The following is a 25,280-nucleotide window of genomic DNA, read 5'->3' as shown; positions in this document are numbered from 1 at the left end:
TTGACCCATCAATCAGGGCAGCTGTACCAATACCTCCAATCTCTCAACCTCACAGCTTGGTTGCTCCTCTTCCGTCCCTAGCCAGGCTTCCAATGATTTCAAATTCTGTCCGCGATATTATCGTAGCTTCCCTTAAATCTTCCACCAGAAGGATCTATGCTAGTAAATGGCGACGCTTTTCCTTTTGGGCAAAGGCTAGGAACATAGATCCCTTCACTGCTCCAATACACTCGGTCTTAGATTTCCTAGCCGAAACCTTTCACTCAGGATCTTCTTCCTCCACAGTAAAAGTTCAGCTAACAGCCATCTCAAGTTTTCACATAGGCTTGTCGGACTCCAACATCATGTCCCATAAGCTTTGCAAGGCATTCCTCAGAGGTATCTTTTTACTCAGGCCTCCGATCAAAGACCCCCCCACCACAGTGGGATTTAAACTTAGTTTTAGCATCCTTGATTCTCCCTCCCTTCGAACCTGCGGCCACCTGTTCCTTGAAGTTACTTTCCTGGAAGACACTATTCCTAGTCGCCATTACATCGGCTAGGAGAGTATCTGAACTTCATGTCCTCTGCATTTGCCCTCCTTATTTACTGTTCCACAAAGACAGGGTTTCTCTAAGAACTAACCCGTCTTTTTTACCCAAGGTGGCTTCTCAGACAAATTTAAATCAATCTATTGATCTTCCAGTTCTCTTTCCTAATTATTCAAACAGGGCAGAACAAAAACTACATTGTCTGGACGTTCATCGTCAGCTCCGCTTCTATCTGGACAGAACTAAACAATTCAGGAAATCTGATCAACTTTTTTTATCTTATGTTGAGAGTAAAAAGGGTCTTCCGGTATCTAAAGTAACCCTGTCTAGGTGGCTGTCTTCTGTGATTACCTGTATTTATCAACTCAGAGGTAAAGAATTGCCTTCTAGGCCAAGAGCCCATTCAACCAGAGTGTTGGCTACATCTACAGCCTTTCAAGCTAGATTACCAATAGACACTATCTGTGCGGCTGCCACATGGGCCTCTCCTCATACTTTCGTTACACATTACAAATTGGACACTGCCTCCAGAAACAGGGCAAATTTTGGTTCCACCGTTCTCAAGAGTCTGTTCCAATGAGCCATCCAGGATAAAGGTGCTAGGGACGCGGTCCCATCCATCAAGAATGAAGGCGAGATTGACAACTTAACATTGAGAAGTTATGTACCTACCATAACGTTCCATGTTAGTTGTCTTCTCTCATCTTCTTTCTTGCGTCCTGCCCACCATCCCCCTAGCCTGGACAGACTGAGAGGTTCTTCCCCTTCTTACAGGGGACCTTATCTTGCATTATTCCTAGCTCAGACAGTTGGTTCTGGGGTAGTTTCAGCTTCAGGTAGTGATTTTTTGGGAGTTCTTCCTTCTCCTCCTCCACCTCAGAGGGGAGACTGAATTGGCTATGGTTTCTTAGCTACCAAACAAGATCTGGGTAGTTACCGCCTAGCATCATGGGATATAGGGTTGCCTCGAGCCTGTAAAATTAGCTCTCGAGCTTTAGTATAGGCCGAGTCGGAGCCGAGGTTCGGCTCCGAACCCATCCAGCAAGAAAGAAGGTGAGAGAAGACAACTAACATGGAACGTTATGGTAGGTACATAACTTCTCCTTTTGAATTAGCAGTCTTTATTAGTAATTGATGAAAATCACATTCTAGAAATTTGAGGTTAATATTAAAATTATTGTCAAATGCGGGAGTTTCCATTTTGTTTATAGGATAAGTAAGTTGTTCTACAAGTTTGACCATTTTTTCTCAAAGTATTTTTTTGACTTCTGGTAGTTTGTTTGTGTCTTTCGGCTTTTCCCGGTTAGGGGTCGCCACAGCGGAACTCCGGTCCGCTAATGATTGGCAGAAGATTTTTACGTGCTGGCTTGCCGGGCCTAACGCACAACCTTCAACGAAGGAACGCCCATTCATGCATGTCGCCACACAGAAGACGCTGTAACTGAGAATCGAACGGGCAACGTCTAACTGTGAGGCGAGAACGCTACCGCAGCACCACCACCGCAGTACAAGTCATAAAATTTCTACTGTAACATATTAACTGGAGTGGTTACTGTCTCAAGCTTCCTCATTATTTAACTCAGAGGATTTCTGATGTTTGCTTTATGAATAAACAGTGGCTATTAAAACTGGGAAGATAAACCAAATTTACATTTAACAAATCCATGCCAGTGGTGTCATTTCATGTTTTGTACAAGGTAACACCATAGTCCTTTATCCAGTAAAGAAAGGATATTCCAATTCACTATACTGGAACAGCTTTGCTGTAGAATATTAGTATCTTCTACCAAAAACCACACTAAAGGAAAGGATGTATTACAAGGTGTTTGCCACTATATTACCTTTTTACTTGTGAAAGAATCATTTTCTTAGTCGGCTGTGGCACCCTCACAAATGGCTTTCAGTTATTTATTGCCACAGGTTCCTGTGTGACCATGCTCATTTTTGTATTGGTTTTGACTGCTAAAATAGATGGTGAAGTGCTATGCACTTAACTATATCTAAAACAACTGCTATTTCTGAAAACAGCAGCAGATTTGTTTGCTGTCCTTTCTCAAGTGATGTGTTTGCAATAATGAAATTTCCCAAAAATAGACTCCTTTTAAGATGAACACCTGGTGTTTTGTTGATTTTTGTATTGTTGCTGTCAAATTCTTAAAATACTTTGCTGCTGAGTTGCATAGCTGAAGCCAACATATTTATTTTTTCCCATGGTACACCCCTTCATTCTGCATTTTTACTTAGGCAGCTGTTCAGTAACTGACAGCAGACAGAGACACTGAAAATAGAATATAATAGCAGATATTCAGACACAAATAATATAGTTTATTACTTGAAATAGCACAACGAGTGGAAATCCCTCTATGCATACTACAAGCAAATGACTACATGATATGCAATTGAATGTCACAGTCCTAAAGAGACTCATCACATATACACATGATAAAAAAAAAATGGCTCTGCAGTTAAGTAATGCATAAAATGAATGTGATGAACCACAGGGATCAGCTGTTTTGAACATCATCAGCTTTCGGTATACAGGGGTGTTGCTGAAACTGAGATGTTTGGAACAGCATCTACTGTATCTGATCAGTATGTGTTTGTAGTTGTCTTTGTAACTAGCATCCACAGTATTGCTTTTTAGTTGCAGAAAGCTCCACCAGCAACTTACATACCTTCATTGTCATACCTAGGGCATTGTTCAGCACTACAATGTAGACAGAGACACCATACGGCAATTAGTAGACATGTGCCATCCTCAAATGATTTGAATAAATCTAAAGTTGAGGCTGTATCCTACCTCTCGGAAGGATTTTAATAGGAGAGAGTGATTAACTAGATCAAATGCTTTTGTGAGATCAGCAAAGAGGGATCCCGTAAACAGGCTTATCTTTATGTCCAAACAGTGATGAATAACTAGTAAATTAATGAAAACACTGGTGATACCAAAGTAAAAACCACCTAGACTTTATTTATATGTTTATTTAAATAAAGTCTAGGTGGTTTTTACTTTGGTATCACCAGTGTTTTCATGCTTATCTTTATGTTGTAGAGTCATCTGTAAAAGTGTACAGGGAATCCAATGTGCTCATTCCAGACCAGAAGGAGGATATGATAAAAATCCATGTCTCAATATCATAAGAGAATTGGTTGCGTACAAATGTGGGGGTCCTGGACAATGGCTTTACTATTGCTATTTTCCATTGTGGTGGCACACTCCTTTGGTAAGACAGACATTATACAGAGTTTGAGCAGAAGCACAACATAGTCATGGCATAGAACAATAAAACTAGTGTGGAGTCTCTACTGTTACTAGGACATATGTTGAAACTTTGTCCAGGAGAGTTGCAGTGTCTCTAATTTTAATGTTTTTTTTTTTTTTTTTTTGTGTAAGGCATGAGTTTAAGGAGATGTCTGCTGAGAAATGTGTGAAAAACTGAGTTGTGAGAGGGAGATGTCTGAAACTGTGGAGAATTGTGTGAGGAAATTGGAAGTAATTAATGAACCTGAGGGGATGATAGTGTACTCTTCCTTGGAACAGTCTTGTGGGGGGGGGGGGGGGGTGTCCTGTTATTTTTGTTGACTCATTTTCAGAATTGCTTTGGGGTATTTTGGAGTGATTTTTAGGTGGAGTGAAGGACACGTATTTCTATCTCCTGGTGCATTTTTTCTTTTTGGTGAATTTCCTTGTAGAACAAACCTTCTTTTCTGAGGTGGGGGCATTTCCTTGAATCCAAACTTCATGCCCAATTTTATGAAGGGATTTTAATTTCAGTGAGCAAAAGGTTATGTGGTAGTCGAAGAAGTCTGGTATTTTTTCTAAAAAAAAAAGTCAGGATATTTTTGAGAAGTATTTGTCTGAAGTTGGATCCTAATTAGCTAAAATGGGTCTCCAGAGAGCTTACCATAAAGGGCTTTAATGTTATTTCTGATCCTGGTATGAATGTAATTAACAATGGAAGAGGTGTTCATTAGGATTTTTTGGACAATGACTGTTAATGGGCAACCATCACTAATGCAATTAGGAAAGATAATGAGTTTAGAATTATAGTTTGAAATGTTTGTTATTACCAGGTCTTTGAGGGTATGATTGCCTAATGCAAAATGTGATGTGGTATAATATTTAAATAGTTATGAATGCTCCCATGGGTAAGGAAGTCATGAATTCCATGGTTGGAACAGTTGTGGAGATTTACATTGTAATCAGTCTAGAATGATGATGTCTTTGGCAGGTATAGTTTGCTGAAAATATTTTGATTACCTAAGAATGGTGGGTAGGATGCCACAAGGGTTAGATTTTACCTGTGCTTGAGGGGTGTTAATGGTTAGCCAGTTTGTGTCCTGGTGACTGAGAGGTGGGCTTTGTCATTTTTTGATAAAGCTGAGATTAGTTCTTGTTAGGGGAAGGATTCTGCCCTGCTCTAGTACTAGAGTGAGCATTGAAGGCCTATTTACATACAGGGGAGTAGAAGTGCAGGTTGAGGGTATCTGTTTTTATACAGGATTCCATAATGACAAGAATGCAGAATGTGATATTGCTGTGAAGGCATAAGTTTGCGTTCCACTTGAATATAAAAATAAATTGTTTGAAACCATACTCAAGCTCATGTTTTCAACTGTTTCATCTTATTGAATATAGTATGTTTTGTAGTTATCTAAGGTCTGAGATTCAAGTGTTTCTGTTAAGTCTGTCAGATATCTTTGAATGATATTGGGGAAAAAAATAATTAGAGAAGGAAAGGTAATGGAATGGGAAGAGGCTCAGGAGATTGCCATCCTTATCCGAGATCGATATTAGAGTCTAGAAGAGAAAGTTATAGGGGAATCCTAGATGAAATACCTGGTTGCATTTTTAGTTGAGTCTAGAACAGAAACTGCTGTTGAAAAGGGGCTATTAGTAGTGAATATTAAATACTTCACAATAAATACAGAAATCATTCAGAGGAGGTCAGAAAAGATTGGGAAGAGAGTTTAGATGAGCAATTCACAAAGAAATAATGGGAAGACATATGTATGGCTCCCAAATATGCAACAGACTCTGTCAGATTTAGGAATATTACCTTTTATTCCACAAGCAGACTCCAAAGAATTTTTCCTCAGGTAGATGGCAAATGTTGGAGGTGTAACAGGGAAGAAGGAGGTACCTGAGAGTGTATGTTCTTGGAGTTTAATGAGTTGTCAGGCATTAAAAACTCCATAAAGAGTACTCTGTCAGGAATACTGGGAGAGCAAATGAGTGTAACTAAGGAAATACATTTTTGAGATGGGATAGAGGATCCAAATTGCCTAGACATAGGTCTTGTTAAGTTTAATTCTGGTGGCTGCCAAAAACTTAATCATTAGAACATGGAAATCAAAGTTTAAACCAACTATACTTGAAGTATTGAATATTGTAACACAGAGAAAAGAATAGAAAGTGGGATCTTTAGAAAAGGGTAGAAGTAAATCACATAACAAAAAATAGAAATTGTGGGAACAATACATGCAGAAAATGTTTTGGAGGAGGAATGAGGTTTAAGAGAAGGCAGGGACTGAGGACTTTATGTTATGTTTTGATTATATGGTATAGAACAATATATGTGATGTGTAATGTTTGTAAATGTAATCTTGCTAATATGATTTGGTTACTTTTATATAAATGTAAGTTTACCTGAGTCACAAGTGATAATTCAATAAAGGAGCTTAAAAGTATGTTTGAATGATTTTTTTGCGTGGTTTAAAAGCTGGTACCTCAAACTGTGCAACTCTCCCCAACATCTTGTTTTCTATTACCATTAAAAGTATGTTTGAATGACTGTGTACATGGTTTGAAAGCTGGTGCCCCAAACTTGGAACTCTCCCCAACATTTTGTTTTATATTACCATTAACAGCACTGGCACTCTTCTTATTTGAAATGTTATTAAGCTTTACCATACAACTCTGTTGTTTCAGTATAGCTCGTATAGTCCTTCTTGGTGATATTTAAGGCATTAATATGTGTAATATGCTCAGCAATTCTTAAACTTTATCCATGCTTAACTCCAAGCATTTTCTTGATTCTGTGATATTAATCTTATGGCGATTAGTTTGAATTCTAATTGTATCTAAAAAAAAAAATCTGAAGCACAATTCAACGGCATGTTTTTCATGGAGGAGCAAAGCCTCACTATTCCCATGCAGGAGATCTTACCCTTGTGCCTCTATACTTAACATAGCTTTTAGACTGATTCAGTGAAACTTAGTTCCAAAGTGTAAGTTTGAAATTTCCCTATTTTCTGTGCATTTTCCATACCAATACTGTTCCCACATGCAGCATTTGCAGAGTGTATACATCCCATTTTCTTTATATTTTAGATCATATTGTTGCACTTAAGACAACATGGATAATGATATGTAAAAATGTTTTTGCGCCAACAAAATTAATGTGTGCATATGCTCTGATACAATGATTCCCTTTTAAATTTAAGCCACTACAAATCACCCAAAATACTTTCACACAAATTGTACTGTAAAGTTATATAAAATTGTATCATTCTTTTATGCAATTTGTTAGCTTAAAGAATTTACTTTTTCAGTTTCTGCATTTCTTAATTAGCTTACAATATAATGCCATTAACTTAATTACATGTACTGTTGTAAGAAATCATGTAATACTGCATCTGTTTAGTAGGTGTTAAATATAACATTCATTGTAAATTAATTAATTATTGCAACAGTCAATCACTGATAAGCATCTTTCATTGGTATATTTAATAATTGTTGCCTTGGAAAAGCTTGTATATTCTTTTATTCAAAAATCTTTCTGTATGACCCTATGAAGTTTAGTGATTTGCACCCTAAGCTCACACTACAAGAGTCATACTAAACACAAATGTTTTTGAAGTCTTTGACTGACATTCAGAAACAAAAAAATTCACCATGCAATCTTATTTGTAACAGGATTGCTCAATGCATCATACCAGAGTGATTCAGAGACTGCTGAAGAGCTATAATGGTACGAAGGCTCCAGTAGGTAGTTCTACAGCAGCCTCACTGGCAAAAGCAGCCTTCCAGGGGCATGCTAATTAGCTATGTGTACTTCCTTGGAAAATGTTTTGCTGGGGTCAGAATAATGCATTTGAGTCATCCAAACAATGGCTTTACTATGCTAGAGAATGAAATGAAAAATGTGTGTGCCGTCTTTTAAAGTGTACACTTATTCATTACTATCACAGGAGCAGTGTGTGTATGTACGTGGGTGTGTGTGTGTGTGCATATATGTGTTTGCAGGTGGACATGATAGGAGGAGCAGAAGCATGTTCACCTATAACTGTGTAGTGTTCAGTTCAGCGACATGATAATGAACCAGTAATTAGATGTTGTTCCATGTGGCTTTATCTTTTTTTAACATCATTTTTTTAAACAAGAGACATCTTTATTAAATTATCATAAATTTATAAAGTGAAAACAACCATATTGACATAATTTTAGTTGCAAACATTATACACCATAAACCATATTGACATAATTTTAGTTGCAAACATTATACATCACTTATAATCTATCCAGTCATTGTTAATCAAACATTACATAACTCATTCATATACTGCCTTCTTTTAAACCTCATTCCTCCCTGTATGTATTTTTTCCACAATTCCAATTATTTCCTATGTAGTTTGCTCCTACCCATTTCTAAATATCCCAATTCCAGTTGTTCTGTCAATGTTACTATATTCACTACTTCTAGTAAATTTGGTGTAGACTTTGATCCTAATTTTCTAGTAATTGCTTTTTTGGCAGCCACCATAATTAGACTCAGCAAGGCCTTACTATGTCTAGGTAATTTCAATTCTGTATCATAGCTCATAAAAATACTTTCCTTAGTTACACCAATTTGCTTACCCAATATCTCTGACAGACCACTAAGCAGGGAATATTTAAAGTCTGCCAACTCATTACGCTCCCAGAAAATATGTTCCCAGTTACATCTTACTTCCCCATTGCACCTCCAACATTTGCTGTCTACCTGAGGAAGAATTCATTGGAGTTTACTTGCGGTATAAAAATACCTGTGTAAACACTTCCAAGCAAAGATCCTAAATTTTCTAGACTTTGTTTCATAATTGGGAGGCACATATATATCCGCCTATTGTTTCTTTGTGAATTGCTTATCCAGTCTCTCTTCCCAATCCTTTCTAACCTCTCTGATTCTTATAGGTACCATGCAATATTTTGTATGCTGTACTAATTATTCCTTTTTTTTAACAGCAGCTTCTGTTCTAGATTATACTAAAAACTCTACCAGTGCTGGTCTTTCACTTAGGATCCCCCTATCTCTTTCTCTATGCTTGTATTCTGATATTAATCCATGATAGGAAACTTAATCTCTGTCCTGCAGTCCAAATAAATTATTGGCCTCTTCCCATTCTATTACCTTTCCCTCTCTAATTATTTTGTCCCAATATCTTGGTTCTTTTACCAGTTTTCTCCAATAAATTCCAACCCCATCTTGCCTGTTGCCTGTATCCCTAATTGCAGTCATCCCTATTGGCAGAATCTCCTTTCTCCATTCCTGTGTTGGCTTAGTTTTTAGACTACGTCTTACCCCTTAATGACAGTATATTGCCATTGCATTATTTGGCACTGTGACATTGTCAAAATAGCACTGTTGGTGATATTTTTATGAATCCTAGCCTTTATTTTATTGTGCTGAATCATTTATTGGTCCTTATCCATCAAGCTGTATGTCATGCATTGTCTTTCATGCTAGACTGCATGAGATTTCTTCTCCCAGTTGCATCAGTCATTCTCCCTGTCTCTTTTTGTCAGCTTTTGCTGTTTTTCTGAATTCAGAGATGCATGTTGCACATGCACCTACTACATCATCAGTTTATTGTGTAATTGCCATGCATCACATTACAGTGATGATACTTAAATAATATATGGAGGCAGAACTGCTATACATCCTAGCCTTTATTTTATTGTGCTGAATCATTTATTGGTCCTTATCCATCAAACTGTATGTCATGCATTGTCTTTCATGCTAGACTGCATGAGATTTCTTCTCCCAGTTGTATCAATCATTCTCCTTGTCTCTTTTTGTCAGCTTTTGCTGTTTTCTGAATTCAGAGATGCATGTTGCACATGCACCTACTACATCATCTGTTTATTGTGTAATCGCCATGCATCACATTACAGTGATGATACTTAAATAATATATGGAGGCAGAACTGCTGTACATTCCTTCTTTACTTTCTGCAGTAAGAACACTGTAGTGCTCACAGACAGGAATGTATACACATGTTCATATGCACTTAATCATGGAGATACTGCAGTTTTCTCTGTACCTCACTTCACCAGCTGTGTATGACACTTAAACTGGTGATTATGCCATAATATTGTTTAGTATTAGAATGAGTGCAATAAGAGGAGAAACTAGTGAGGGACTGCAAGGGCAAATTCTGAGAAAGTATTATAGATAATAAAAGAAGAACTGAATGATGAAGTGGTAGAAACTGATTTAATGAGATATGACAGGAGCAGAGTGAAACAAGGGTGTGTACTTGCTCCTACACTCTTAGGTTCATAGGTTCATACTAGGCTATCTGCCCTAGGGCATTTATAAGCCTAGCCAGAATGTGAATTGGCTTTCGCCACCCATTTTAAATTTATTTTGCTATGCCCTTTTTCGAGGTTAGTATACTGTGCCTCTGTCTAACAGTGACACAGAAGAGATACCCGGGATAAACCTACGATCTCCCATCCACTCAAGATTCCTCTTGAAGAGAGTCAATGAGGGACTCTGCCTAACCTGGACAGGGATTTTATTTCAGAGTGAAGGGAGCCTCTGGGTTATGAATCTGTCCCTCCAGCATGTCCTATTTATTTCAGTGCTGAGGTTCAAATCTCTCGAGCGCATAGCTCGATGGGATTTAGATTTTCTGAGGTGCAGCATGTCCATTAATTCCGGGTTGGACATGGCTTTATACGTCGGGCACAGATCGCCTCTGAACAGGCGGTATGCCACTGAGTAGAGCTGGAGTTTCTTTAACCGGGCAGCGTATGGCATCTGTTTGAGCCCTTTGATCCTCTTGGTGAGGTACTTTTGGGGTCTTTCCAGTTGCTGCAGGTGTCTGGTAAGGTACATCCCAAAAGGGCATTGTACTCAATTATGGGCCTGATGAGGGATGAGTAAAGAGGCACGATGACCTCCCTGATCTAGATGTGAATCCCTTCATGATTAGGTGGGCTATATAAAATGTTTTTCTAACCACTTTGGCCACATGGTTGTCAAATGAGAGATTGCTATCAACTTGGGTCCCCAGGTCCCTAATTACTTCTTCTGTACTTAATGGATTACCACCTATGTGGTAATTTGTGGGCACTTTGTTTTTGCCAAAGAGGATGACTATACACTTTTTGGCATTTAGCTTGAGGCCATGGCTCTGGCACCAGTTGTCTGTTTCTATGAGGCCCTTTTGGAGGATGCTTGTGTCGGCTGGAGAGTCGATTATGGCGCCCAGTTTGCAGTCATCTGCGAACTTGGTCAGCCACAGTCCTTCTGTGTTGGCTTGTACCTCTGAGAAATATATACCGAACAAGAGAGGTCCCAGGACTGAGCCTTGTGGGACACCACTTGTAACTAGTCTGGAGTCTGACATGGCTCCAGCAATTCTAACCATGTGGGTTCTGTCCTTGAGCCAGTTTGCAATCTATCTAGTGACATAGGGGTTTATATTTAAGCTGGTGAGCTTATCTATAATGCCCGAGTGGGGTATTGTATCGAAGGCTCTAGCGAGGTCCAGGTAGGCTATGTGGACCACCTTCCCCTCGTCAATCGCCTTGGTGACTGTTTCAAAGAAATCAACCAGGTTTAAAAGGCAGGATCTGCCCTTAACAAAGCCGAACTGGGTAGGATCCAGTGTCTGTAGGTCCCCAATATCTTTATTTATGAGGTCCATGATGATCCTTTCCATAGCTTTGCAGACTAAGCTAGTCAGGCTTATGGGGCGATAGTTTCCAGGATCCATTGAGGCACCACCTTTATGGAGAGGGACCACTATTGCTGTACGCCACTCTTTGGGCACATATCCTGTAGTAAGGCTGAGATTGAACAGTAGTTTTATGTTTGGGTTTAGCTCTTCTTGGAGTTCATGTAGGACGCAGCCCGGGACACCATCTGGTCCCACTGATGCTGTGTTTTTTGCTTTGGAGAGGGCGTCTCTTACCTGAGCATCTGAGATGTCAGGGGGGCAGCACTCTGCTGGGATAGATATTTGCCCTTTTGGTGGGGAGGGGGGGAGAAGTTTGCGCTGAACCTGTCAGCTAGGATGTTGGCAATGTCTGTGGGTTCAGTGTATTTTTTGTCATTTTGGACTAATTCTGAGCATATCTGGGAATTCCCACCCAGGTTCCTAACATAACTAAAGAAAGCCTTGTGATTATCCTTAGTGTCCTGTGTAATTTTTCTCTCAAAGCTGGCCTTAGACAATTTTATGAGTGCCCGTAGTTTTTTGCTAATACTGATCAGTGATGCCTTCCCTTTTTGGGATTTTGCTCTATCATTTAGTAGCTTCCTCCTTCTATTGTATAGTTTGTTTATGGCTGGGGTCCACCAGACAGGACGTCTGCCTTTGGAGGATTGGGTCTTGGTTTTATTCGGGATCGCATGATCCATGCATTCCTGAAGGTGTTCATAGAATGCGTTTATAAAGGATTCTGCAGTCTGGGCCGTATTTTCCACAGGCCCAGGGGCTTTGAAGGATTCCACCTCGGTTTTGAGGAGTGTGAAATTTGCTTTAGAGAAGTTTTTCACTGTGGTTTTCTGGGCAGGGGGTGGGGTCGGGATGTGAATATCCAGTGAGATTAGTTTATGGTCTGATCTTACCAGTGAGGGATACACTTCTGGTCTGGAGCATAGAGTCCCCATGTTGGTGATGATCAGGTCCAGTATGTTTTCCCCTCTTGTGGGAGTGGTAACAAGTTGTTCCATAGTATTTGAGTTTATAAATTCTAGGAACCTTTGGGCTAGGGTGTTGGAGCTAGAGTAATGCTCCCAGTCTATGTTTGGGTAGTTGAAGTCGCCTAATATAATGGTGTTTGGAGAGACCTTCATATTTTCCAGTGTTCTCAGGAAGGCCGAGTGGGGTTCCTGGGTTTGGGAGGGTGGTCTGTAGCAGGCTATAAACTGGAAGGCAGTTTTACCCACTGTTAGTTGCACATGGATAGTCTCTGATGCTTCGTGCTTTGCCACCAACCTGGAGGTGTGGGTATCTTTGATGAATATCGATACTCCCCCTCCTTTTGTGGTTCGGTCCAAGTTTTGGGGCCGAAAAGCATGGTATGAGGTATAACCTGGTAGTACTGGGGTGCTCTCGGGAGCCCTGAACCAGGTTTCTGTTACTGCACAGATATCGATGTTCTCCATGCTAAGGAGAGTTTCGAGTTCATGCATCTTGAGGTTTAGACTTCTGGCGCTAAGTAGCATTACTCTTAGTTTCTTATCCCTTGTGATACCTATGGAGGTGGGTTTGTCTTTTGAGCCTTGCCTAAAAAAGGCACTATAGGGGTAGCAAGAGCCTTTGCCAATATCCGAAAGTCCAGGGGTGACAGGTGCAAGCCGTCCCTAGCGAAGCATCGTGGCTTGTCGAGCATATCATCCCAAGCTGACAGGATGAATGACACCAGTACTTAAGCCAATTGTTGAAATTGATCATCTTGTCTTCATATTGTGGCATCATTCTTGGTGAGGGTAAGATGCTACTCAAGGTCAGGGTCATACCGGCCTAGGCTACATGCTCAGAGAGCTCCTTTATGTCTCTTTTCATGTAGTCCAGGGAGGTACGTCTCAGGTCATTCACACCAGCATGGACAATGACTGAGTCATATTTGTACTTGCCTTGGAGTGACCTGAGTGCTTGTGTTATGTGGCAGATCCTAGTGCCAGACAGGCTGCTCACGGTGACCCTCTCCTTGTTCAGCCTGGTGAGCGGGACGTCAGTGTGCCTGACGATAGAGTCACCTATTACAAGTGTATCAGGTGTGTTGTTTAGTCTTAAGGGCTGTGACTGTTCAGCACACTGGGTTTGTGAGATATGTGTTGCACGTGTTTTGTTTTGGGGTAGCGGTTGCTTGGGTGTCTGCTTTGGAGGTCTCTGCTGCTTAGGCAGATCTTTATTCAGAGCCTCCGAGTATGTTTTTGTGTGATTATGTGTTTGGTTTGCTGTCGCTGTCGCTTTAGCATCTTTTTCTCTCTGTTACTGTCATATGCCTTTAATGAGTCCAAATATGGTGTATACCTCCACACTAGAAGCGTTGGTAGTCTCTTCAACCTCACTCACCTTTGAGCGAAGACAAAAGGTGCAAACAGCACTGATCAGAGATGAATTGTTTGCAGATGGCATTGCTCTGACTGCTGACACTGAGGAAGCATTACAATGCCTCATAAACTCCACTGGTGCTTGCAAAGAGTTTGGCCTCACAATCAGTGTCAAGAAGACCAACATCATGGGGCAGAATATCAGCAGTGCCACCCCCCCTGCATCTTCATTGGCGATCACACTCTCAAGTTGGTGAAGGACTTCACTTACTTGGGCTTCAGCATTGCCATTAACCTCTCCGTGGACACTGAGCTGAATACTTGGATAGGTAAGGCAGCAACAGCAATGGCATGCCTAACAGCAAGGGTCTGGTCCAACTCTAAATTGACCATCAATACAAAGATGAAGGTGTACAAAACATGCGTTCTTAGCATGCTGCTCTATGGTAGCAAAACATGGACCCTGTACTCCTGCCAAGAATGCAAACTAAATTTGTTTCATCTGTGCTGCCTCAGAAGGATCCTGGGCATCACCTGGCAGGACTGCATTATAAACAAGAACATCCTAGAGCAGGTGGGGATATCAAGCACATTTATCCTGCTCTCCCAAAGGCACTTGTGCTGGCTTGGTCATGTCAGCCATATGTGGGATGGTCGGATCTCCAGGGACCTTCTGTATGCCGAGCTTGCTATCAGCTCTAGACCCATAGGAAGGTTCATTCTGCACTTCAAAGATGTCTGCAAGCGTGACAAGAAGGCACGTGACATCAGTCCAACAGGCTGGGAAGCCATAGCCACATACTGTACTACTTGGAGACTGGCTGTCAAGACAGGTAGCCAGATGAGCAAGAAGGAGAGGAACTGTGGAAGGAGAAGAGAGAGCACAGACAACAGAGGACAGCTTCTCTATCTACATAGCCAGGCATTGATTACATCTGCACAAACTGTAAGAGTCATCTGGTCAAAAATCAGACTTTACAGTTACAGCAGGCACTGGATTTCAACCATCGACTGATTTCGTGACACAATTTTATTGTCTCTCAAAACAGAGAAAGGCCAAGGTAAAGTAAGAAACTGACTGAATGTGATATGACAGATTATGAAGAGTAGCTATATGGAGCAAGAAAAAAAATGTAATAAAGGAAAAAGGCTGAAAGAAGTAGTCAGAGGTGCCCTAAAAATTAAAAGAACTACCTAAAGGGCATGAATGAGGACAAGGAACCAATACAGCATGTGAAGAAATGAATATCTATGACTAGTGATGAAGTCATGGATTAGAAGAAAAGGATGATTATAACATGGATGGAGAAAGCAAAATTTGGAGTGGACAAGCAGACATAACAGAAAACAAGGCAGAAGGGGTGGATGAATTGTTCTCCAAGGGTACTTATACAACTAGAGGAGTTGCTGATGGATATCCATTCCCTTAACAAACAGATTTTTGGAGGAAGCAGGGTGGAACCAAAGAAGAAGAGAAGTGACACAATTATGTTATTACATAAGGGATATTCTACATACATCACAGGGGAACTACAGGCTATAGTCTGATCATAAAGGTGAAGAAAGTAATGGAAAAAAAAACTAAGTGGAAAGCTGACTATTATCTTGTGAGAAAACAGCCTGAAGAACAGTAACAAAAAATGTACTCAGACTTCTGTGATCCATTTCTGTGACTGGATAATAGGGGTGGTGGAAGTTGACAGAGGTAGTCTATTTTGATTTCAGCAAGACCATTGATTTTTGTCCTAAATAGGAAGTGGTGAGGCAGACTGAGATGTTTAGGGGTCAGAAAGCTTGTAAAATATCTAGCAAATGGTTAGAAGGAAGGACACACAGAGTAGTGGCAAGGATAAGCTGCTTAAAGAAAAGTAGTTAGCAGCTTGCCACAGGGGCCAATGTGATGACCTAGTGTGTTAAATAGGTATGGAGAACAGTAAAAGATTTTTTGAAGGTGACATCAGACTAAAGAGAAAAGTGAGAGATGGAGTTACAGTCTTGATGTTTAATTTGAATAGATTGGTAGCTTGCGCTAACAAACAGCAGTGGTATCTTAACAATGATAAATGTAAGGAGTTCTTTTACAAAACAATAGTCCAGAAGCTGCCTATGAGCAATAATGGGCTAAAAGTTCAAGTAACTGGGCAGGAAACTACTTTGAGGGTAATTATCTCTGCAGCAATGAGCCAGAGATAAGAAAGCAAATGCTAAAGCCAACAGAATATTGGTCTGCATAACTAGAGGACTAGACTCCAGAGAGCATACCTCTCAACTGATTTTCAGGGACACCCCTGATTTATGACTCAAATTTTAGCTCTGTCCTTCCTAAGCCCTTCTGAAATCGGTGATTTTTGGTGAATATGTAGTGAATTATACTTAATAAACAACAACAATAATTAGAGTTATATACTTCTTTTACTTCAGAAACTGTATATTAAATCACATTCTGTTGTTCTGTCAATGTCTCCAGTTAATAGAACTAATATTTTAAAAGTGCCCCTGATTGTCCCTGATTATTTCCAGATTTGTCCCTGATTCTGTTGAGATTAGTCCCTGACTGGTTGTGAGGTATGCCAGAGAGAGGAAGGGGATCTTACCCTTGTACAGGTCACCAGTAAAATCAAGGCTTGAACAGTGTGCTCAAGTTTGGAGAATGACAAGGACAGAGGTGCAAAACTATTGGAGAGGTACAGAGAAAGTTCAACATGTCAATCAGATAATTGTATGAAGATATACTGGATGAACTGGGGCTGTGTTCCCTAGAAACAAAGGGAAGGGATGAAAATATATGAATACAAATAGACATGTGAAGGAATTAAACTGAGGCAGAAGGACAGGAAAGGGAGAAAGACCGGCATCCTATACAGTTTGATGGGAACATATTTAGTCTGAATTTTAATATTATTGTATTATTTTTTTATTTTATTTTATTTATCCTTTGTTGACCAGGTTAGTTTCACTAGGTTAGCAGCTTTTTTTTGTGGGAGGCCCAAGGTGGTATTTATACTACTAGGGGAAATTTGGCCAGAGCATCTGGAACTTTCCCTACTTTTTTTGAGAGGTATGGGATCTTTTACATCTACCTGAGCTACCACCAACTGAAGCAGATGGGGCCTCTGTTTAATGTCTCATCTAAAAGATGGTATACTCAGGAGTGAAGTGTCCCCATTATGCTGCATTGCAGTGTCAGCAGTTAATCTACCTGGTATGGGAATAAGCAGAGTCAGCAATCAATCTACCTGGTATGGGAATAGAACATACCACACTCACCTTTGGTGCAGAAATATATGTTGTTTCACTGATGCAGGAGAAAGAAATATTTCTTTAAGAAGATGATTATGGAAATGCAAAATGAGCTCTGAGAATGGCTGATTAAAAGCAAATTCAATGAGGCATTCAAAAAGATTCAGGCCACATGGAGTGGAAAAGGAAGTAGGGAGCATGTGGCAGCTGAGAGGTGCAATCGACTACAACTAGAATGATGTGGTGGAGCACTAGTCGTCTTCTGCTGATGTTATATATACTTGTATGTTATGTATACATATATGGAAGATGTGGAGGAATAATGTTTCAGAAACATGTTTCCCTAGTGGGATGTTTCCTGCTTGATACAGGTTAATAGAATCTGAGGGATAGTATTATATATAATAGGGTGTACTTGTCTATTGAAACTCATTGGCCTTCAACACAGCTTCTCAGCTGTACTTGAGTACACATATCCTCTAAACCCACATACTCAAAGGTTAGTGTGTTTCATACAGTACCATAAACAAAACAGTACAACATGTAGTTTTTGCAGGAAAGCAATCTTCCCTCCACTGCTCCATCCCCTAACTGATATGTTCTCATATTCTCATTCTCAGTCGATTCCAACTTGGAGAAAGAAAAGGAATAATAATATTAATAATAATAATACTTATTATTATTATTATTACGTATCTTTGTATCGGGAAATATGTTTTGTTAATTTGTATGTGATCCTATTCACCTGGGCTTTCCCTGCAAATGGTCCATTGAGATTAGTGCACTACCCCATTTAACAAAAATACATAATAATAACAATAATAATAATATGTGTTTTACAGTTTCTCTAATGAGACTACAAACATTGTTACAAAATGAATTGCCCAAAAACCTACTGTATGAGCAAACAAGCAGTTATACTTGAGTTAAAGAGAAAGGAGTAAAGTGGCATCAGGCAGCTAAAATGAACTTGACATCTAGATTGTTGTCTATTTGGAGGCAGTCACAGTTAAATTGGAAGAAAAGAAAGAAGAATGCACTTTTCATTCAAAGTAATAGCTGGCATGAACAACATGATATACCAAATAATCCAAAGAAATGCCACAGTATATATCAAAGCTTCTTTATTAAAATACCACACAGTAAGCACTTTCATCTGAAAAAGGTTGATCAACTTGTGCATTGAATCACAAACACTTGTCCATTTAAAGCAATTAAAAGCAACATGACCATCAATTAAGAAGCAAATGTTTATATGTATATAAATGCTTGTTTTTTGTCTTTTTAATACAGCTTTAACACTTCCATATAAGTAATACCATTCTGGCTGCAGACATTCAGCCTGACCTGCCAGTGGTATTCTTTGCAAACTAAAATATTATCAGTACTCCCTTCTCAAGAATCACTTATGTTTTCTACTTCTACTATTTCCACTATATGAATTTTTGTATGTATTTTTTTACATTTATAAAAATGAGCTTTCTTTTTAAACTATGATTATTCAGTCATGTGACTGCTAATTAAGTATTTAAATGCTGTTTTAGGGTGGTTAGAGTGTTTTTCTGATGAAGTTCACAGCATATTAAAGTGAATGAAAGCGCTAACCTTTGGTGTCCGTGTCTTTTGGTCTTGGTTTGGAGCAGTTTTTTAGTTTTCCAAATCTTTAATGTGTTACTGCTGTTGTAAAAATATTGAATTTAGGGAAAAATAGAAGTACAAAGAAATGTTCACAATTGATAATCCAGGTATTTTAGTGATATGGTGAGCCAGCTTTGTAAAACTGAAACTAGACATCACTAGCACTGTCATTAACAGCAAAACTCTGTTGACAGCTAGTGAATTGTTGGATGTCATAAATGTGAGGAAGTAATGAGACAAAGATTTTAAGGGCTACAGCCTATAAATAAAGTACTCCTCAAAATATGTGTGTTTCTGAAGATAGATCTCATACATTTAATCTTAGTAGTACATGAATCAAAATTTGTGTATGTGTGTTATGTTGGTTTTAATTTCTGATTTGCTGCCATTGCAACAACAGACAAAATGTTAACTTTAATGGGTTCCATTTCTAATCCATTATCTAAGTTGCCCAACAGTTAATTTGGTGACTGGGATATCAGTATAGTTTATGCCTTTATTGGTATCCTTTTTAGTGCATCAAGTCACTTTGAACAAAAGTGATTACTAAATACACTTTTTGTTTTGTAATTTAGCATACCTAAGTATGTTATATTTCTCACACTATGCTTACAGATCACAGCGGTCTATGCAACTTAGCTTTGTTATTACTCAATTTGTGAAACACTAACTTCAGGAGTATACAGTGATGAGGTTTTATATCAATCTGATATGAAGTTGTGATTATGATCTTTACAATGTATTTTTCAGGTGGATTAGAAAACTTAACCCTTTTAAATCTAAATAACAACCAACTTACATCCCTACCTCAGGAAATTTCAAGGTACTGTTCTTTTTAGAGATAATTTTAATGTGCAATAAACAGTCTATCTACTTGTAATATTTGTATTTTCATATTATGCCTAGCTAATAAATTGTGTTTAAATTAACAATTTAGTTTGATGGATTTACAGTTGTTTTTTACTTAAAGTAGTCTATGCCATCCTCATTTCCTGTTTACTGCAGTGTGCTTTACTTGTTCCTAGACTGCTTAGCTGTTGTCTTATATTCAGTTTGGATTATTTATTAAAACTTTCAAACCAGCAAAAGTTTTATTTTCTCAAGATGCAGCAGCTGTTTGTTTTATGAGGATCTTTCTGATTACCATAATATAAAAACTGGAAAACAAATTTGAACAGGAGGAAATAGAATATGAACATTCCCTTAGTTCATCTAATGTGAAACTCATGACCTCGGACAAACATTATGAAATATTTAAACATTTCACATTGCTAATAAAATGACAAATGATGGCAGAATGAGAGCAGGCCTGATGAGAACGGTTGGACCTGAAATCTGCAGTTTAATAAAAAAGCCTCCTAACCTCCGAGAAGATTTGTGAAGATCAACATGCACCTGGTAAGGTTGTTAGAAATTATTGTAATACTAAAGGTGGTGAAACAGTACATAAGTACAAGCATGATGCTTTTATGAGGATACTGAATCTGTTACTGAGTATGTGTCTGAGTTAAAAAAAAAAAAAATAGACCTGAATTGTAATTATGAAGAGAAAGATTCTATCAACTGTTTGATCTGCATTAGCTGTTGATCAGCTCATGCATTTCATTTAAAATTATACTGACAGTTTTTTCTACCTTACTTGATTTGACCAACCCTCTATCTGCAAGAGTTGTGGGGTGTCCTGCCATTCAGCATGAATCCTCCAGTCATCCCCAGTATAGTTTATAACTGTGTTTAAAATGTCTGTGTATAGTTCTTTTGCTTTTGATGGACTTAGTGTTGCAGTGGCTTTGGTACTGCTGTTTGGAGGACTCCAATGGTTTCTAAGTACCCCTCTTTTTTGTAGCTTATAAATGTTTATATGAGTATTTTATGCACCTATTTATTTGTCTTTTTTTGTTGTTGTCTTGATATACAAGTATGCTCAGTTTCACATATTTATTTTTTTCTAGTTATCATATTTATGTTTTTATGGCTATATGAATGGTAATTAGTAGATAGGCTCATTAACATATGATTGGCTGACTGAATGAATGTATTTTTACCCACTGAAAGGAAGGTGAGGGAGAAGTCAATGAAGAAATGGAGATATAGGCATGATGGAGCAATGGAAAAAATTCCTGTCCAGCACGACTATGGCAGGAAGATTAGCTGGAATTAGAGATCTTAATGGGTTATAATGAAGACAGGACATTCCAGAACATGGATATTAAAAGGGGTCCTCAAAGGTTAGGGTAGAATGTACTTAATGCCCACATTACTCATATGCATGAACATGTCACCAGGGATGTTGGTGCATTTACTAGACTGGGTAGATAAGGAGATGGGGATGTGAAAAAGTTTATTGATTACTGATGTACAGAAGAGTAGTTAGAGCAAGCAAATTCTCTGGAAAGAAGTTTAGAAATGTGCAGTATCATATTATAATATACTTGGTGAGGTCCACAATGGACTAGACAACAAAAGGATGTTATGTATTGAGCTGGTAGAAAAAGGAGGAGGTACAGACCTGGTCAGTTAAGCTAACGAGTAGCTGGAGGGACATTATATAAGAAGAAAAGCCTTTTGGGAGGTGCAATATTTAGGCATTTATATAGTATACCCCCGCAGTGGTGGTGCTGCGGTAGCGTTGTCGCCTCACAGTAAGATGCTGTCCGGTTCGATTCTCAGCTAGAGCGTCTTCTGCTTGGAGACATGCGTGAATGGGTGTACCTTCGTTGAAGGTTGTGCGTCAGGGCTGGTAACTCGGCACGTAAAAATCAGCTACCAATCATTAGCGTACCAGAGTTCCGCTGTGGCGACCCCTAACCAGGAAAAGCCGAAAGACGCAACAACAACAACAACTGATGAATCTTTTTTGATATGTGCATCCTTATCAATAGAACAATATGAGCTAAGGCAGCTGATGGTTTGTTTTACATGGAACTGCACAAGATTAAAGATATCTTCTCTTTAGACAGATGAGACTTGCAGAAGTAAGGCTTCCTGGTCTTCTGCAGTATTCAACTCACCTCCTGGGCATGTTAAACACTGTGAAAGACTAGGCTGAAATAGTCTGATCAACTGGTTTGTGGCTGTAGGATTTTGGGTAAACCATGGATACTTTTTATTGTATTCAGAGGATACAGTGTGATGGAAGGGGCAGGTGTTGCTCTGTGCTGATTTGTACTATTTCAGAAAAAATATGGCTACCTTGGCCAGAAGATTGCTATAAGGAAGAACCCTGTCTGTTGCTTTCCTGATTTTAACATAACCTTTGGAAGGAATTTGATGGGTAGAAAGACCTACAGAAGACCCTTGTTCCAGGAAACTGAGAAAGCATTCACTGCCCAGACTCCTGTGCAAGGGAGTACAAACAACAATGCACCAAGGTAACACACAATAACGTCTTTAATGAAAAAATAATAAAATAATAAACAGAGGTAAGCACTTTCGCAACACTAGTTGCTTCTTCAGACAAGGATATTAAAACAGTTCATTAAAAATATATAAAAAAATCCTATATCTAGAATTTTTTGTGTTTAAGGCGTTTGGCTTTTAAAAAAGGAACCAGAGAGGTAGTGCCATTAAGACCAGGATTTTTTATATATTTTTTATTTATATAGAGATAATAATTTTTTTATATATAGATAATATTATTTACATACTGTCTCATTTATAAATGTTTTTATATTTTTATATGACTTATGTGTTTTTAAACAATTCTCTCCTTAATGATTTCATTAATTATGTTAATTGGTTTCAAGAGTATTTAAGCAATGAACTGCTTTAATATCCTTGTCTTAAGAAGCAACTAGTGTTGCGAAAGCGCTTACCTCTGTTTATTATTTTATTATTTTTTTCATTAAAGACGCTATTGTGTGTTACCTTGGTGCATTGTTGTTTGTACTCAGTTCTGGTTTTGTGCACCTTGGTTTTACCTACAGCCGTTTCCTTTTTATTCCTGTGCAAGGAAACTTGGAGCAGAACTTCTCCCATTGATGGTTGAGGTGAACAAGTCTGCTCTTGGGATTTCCCACTTTTGAACTATAGTCAGGAAGGCTTCCCTGGCCAGCTACCATTTAAGTGTACTGCAAAAGTACCTTTTTTGGGGGGGGGGGTCTAAACTATGTTCTGTTCACTGGGTATGTAGGCTACTTGGAGATGCAGGTCATGTGTCCAGTCCAACTCCCATGCTAACATGACCAATTTACAGAATGGATAGAAGTAGCTGCCTCCTTGTTTGTTGACATACCACATCACAGAGGTATTACATGTGACTATTTTCAGGATGTCTGGCTACAACATTGATTTGCAAATCAGTGGTGCTTAAATTCTGACATTGTTTACTTTACATATAGATGCTTGCATCTGAGTTTATTGGACCACTTCCACTTCTGCTTCATCTTTAGACAGGTTATCTAAATATTACCCCCATTCTGCAAGCACAGTCTGAGGCATGGCTCCACTGCATCTCCATCTATCCAAAACCCTTCCACCTCAGCAACAGTAGCATTAAACTGAAGTATAAAAAGATATGATAGGTAGTCTATGCTGTTTACATTTTGTACACATAAAGCAACTGAAAAATACCTATAAAACATTTGTGCAGCACTATCCCCTTACATAAATAATTTCACTTCAATGTGTGAAGCTTTAGTCTTGGCATTTATTAAAGATGATGCACATTGCTATTATATAGAATGAGAAAATAAGTACAAGTGTTGACACTCTTAATGAATATAGCTGTAGAAAATGTGGCCCAAACACTCATCTATCATGCAAGTTAAGAATGCACACAAGGCATTTGTAGACAGGGACTGAGTGGGATGTTGAACCACAGAGAAGGGCTCTGAGCTGGTTTTGACTTGCTCTTCCACCCCAGTAGTACTTTCTGACTATGACAGTAATGAGGATTTGTTGCTACAAGGACTGGCAATGATCCCAAATATTTCTGTGCTGCCACCAGATTTTCCCTGTTTTGATGCTCACTAGTGGGACCATCAGAACTGAGGCTGACGTAACCCAAAACTTTCAGAAAGACCACCATCAGGTATTCCTCAGGGCAGTCTGAGTAAATAATTAATGCTGAAAAAGTAAACTTGCCCTAGTTTGGTGTTCAGTATTACTATTATCGTGGTGGAAACTAAGCTTAGGCTCAATATTTTGCAGACTGAGTGGGATTCTCAGCTTGATCAAACAAATATAAATGGACTCCAGGAAGCTTTAGTGATTATTCATCCTCCTTTGATACCACAGTCTTAAAAAACCTTTGCCTTATGCAACTAAGCATATATTCCCCTTGTAGCTAAACACACCATTTATGCCTGACCTGAATTATCTTGCACAAAAGGAAATAAAGTGATGCATGCTGAACAAATTTACTTTTGCATTTGCACTATTCCAGTCTTTATCAACTGCTCTTTAGAATATCTGGAAATACTTATTTTTTTCTGCCCAGCTGTAGATGTTGAAATGTCTTAGTTTTGTGTATAACAGTCACATTTACTAGTTTATTTAATAATTTGTTTTTTGAAGTACTGCCTATGAATAAAATCGGCTGTGTTGTCTTTAGTAGTGATTAGCGTTTAAAAAATAAATCTGATATGTATTTTCTCCTATGGCTATATTAGTTCACTTACAAGTAACTCAATAAAACCAAAAAGTGCACTGTAGAGACACCAAAACAGACAACCAAGAACTCAAAGGTCCACGGCAATCTGAAACTTTAATGGACAAAACCAAGGAAAATTGAAAATACAGCACCTTTGCCCAACTGTTCTTGGAATTCATAAATCCCAATGCCCTGGATCAACTAATCCATAGTCCCACCAGGGGCTCCAATATCCTAGACCTGGTCATTACCAACATGGGAAATCGATGTTCCACACCTATGGTCACCCCCTCATTGGTCAGATCAGACCATAAGTTAATCACCCTTAACATCCACATCCCACCCCCACCTCCCAGTAAGGAAACCTCCATAAAAAAACTTCTCCAAAGCCAACTTCATGCTACTCAAGTCAGAAGTTACAAACTTCATGACACCCATGCAGACGGGAACTGAAAGTTCGACTACTGGGTCCTACACTAAGGCACTGTACGAGCACATCCCCTCATGCATGAATCGTGCCATCCTAAATAGAACCAAGATGCTCTCCTCCAAAAAAAAGGAAGCCAGTCTGGTGGTTCCCCTGCCATAAGCAAACTTTACAACAAAAGGAAGAAACTGTTGCAGAAGAGAGGAAAATCCCAGGATGCAAAAAACTCCCTTACCAGCTTCAGTAAGAAGCTGAGATCCCTCATAAAATCCTCCAAAGCTAGTTACGAAAATGAAATTGCCAAAGATTCCAAAGACAACCACAAGGCATTCTATAACTATGTCAAGAATCTAAATGCTAATGCTCAGATCTGCTCTGAGCTACAACAGAATGGCATTAAATATACTGATCCCAAGGATATTGCCAATATCCTGGCAGATCGATTCAGTGCCAACTTCACCCCCCTCTCACCCCCTAAATGGCCCATCTCAATACCGGAAGATTGCCAAATTCCGGTAATAATGGCCACACAGGTAAAAAATGCACTCTCCAAAGCTAAGAATACAGCATCCATG

At 38.9% G+C, this 25,280-nt stretch overlaps 1 protein-coding gene across 1 annotated transcript in view; it reads left to right on the top strand.

The window, feature by feature from the left end:
- LRRC69 (leucine rich repeat containing 69) overlaps window positions 1-25,280 on the top strand; it is a 902,784-nt gene that overhangs the window by 114,764 nt on the left and 762,740 nt on the right. The window contains exon 3 of the mRNA XM_044065468.1: window positions 19,436-19,508. Within this exon, the coding sequence (XP_043921403.1) occupies window positions 19,436-19,508 (73 nt within the window). The remainder of the gene's footprint in view (window positions 1-19,435; window positions 19,509-25,280) is intronic.

The sequence above is a fragment of the Protopterus annectens genome, chromosome 3.part0 (genome assembly GCF_019279795.1).
Source record: "Protopterus annectens isolate FY-2018-M chromosome 3.part0, PAN1.0, whole genome shotgun sequence".
Lineage (NCBI taxonomy): Eukaryota > Metazoa > Chordata > Ceratodontiformes > Protopteridae > Protopterus > Protopterus annectens.
The sequence above is the reverse complement of the archived record's forward strand: the minus strand, read 5'-3'. Positions and strand labels throughout refer to the sequence as shown.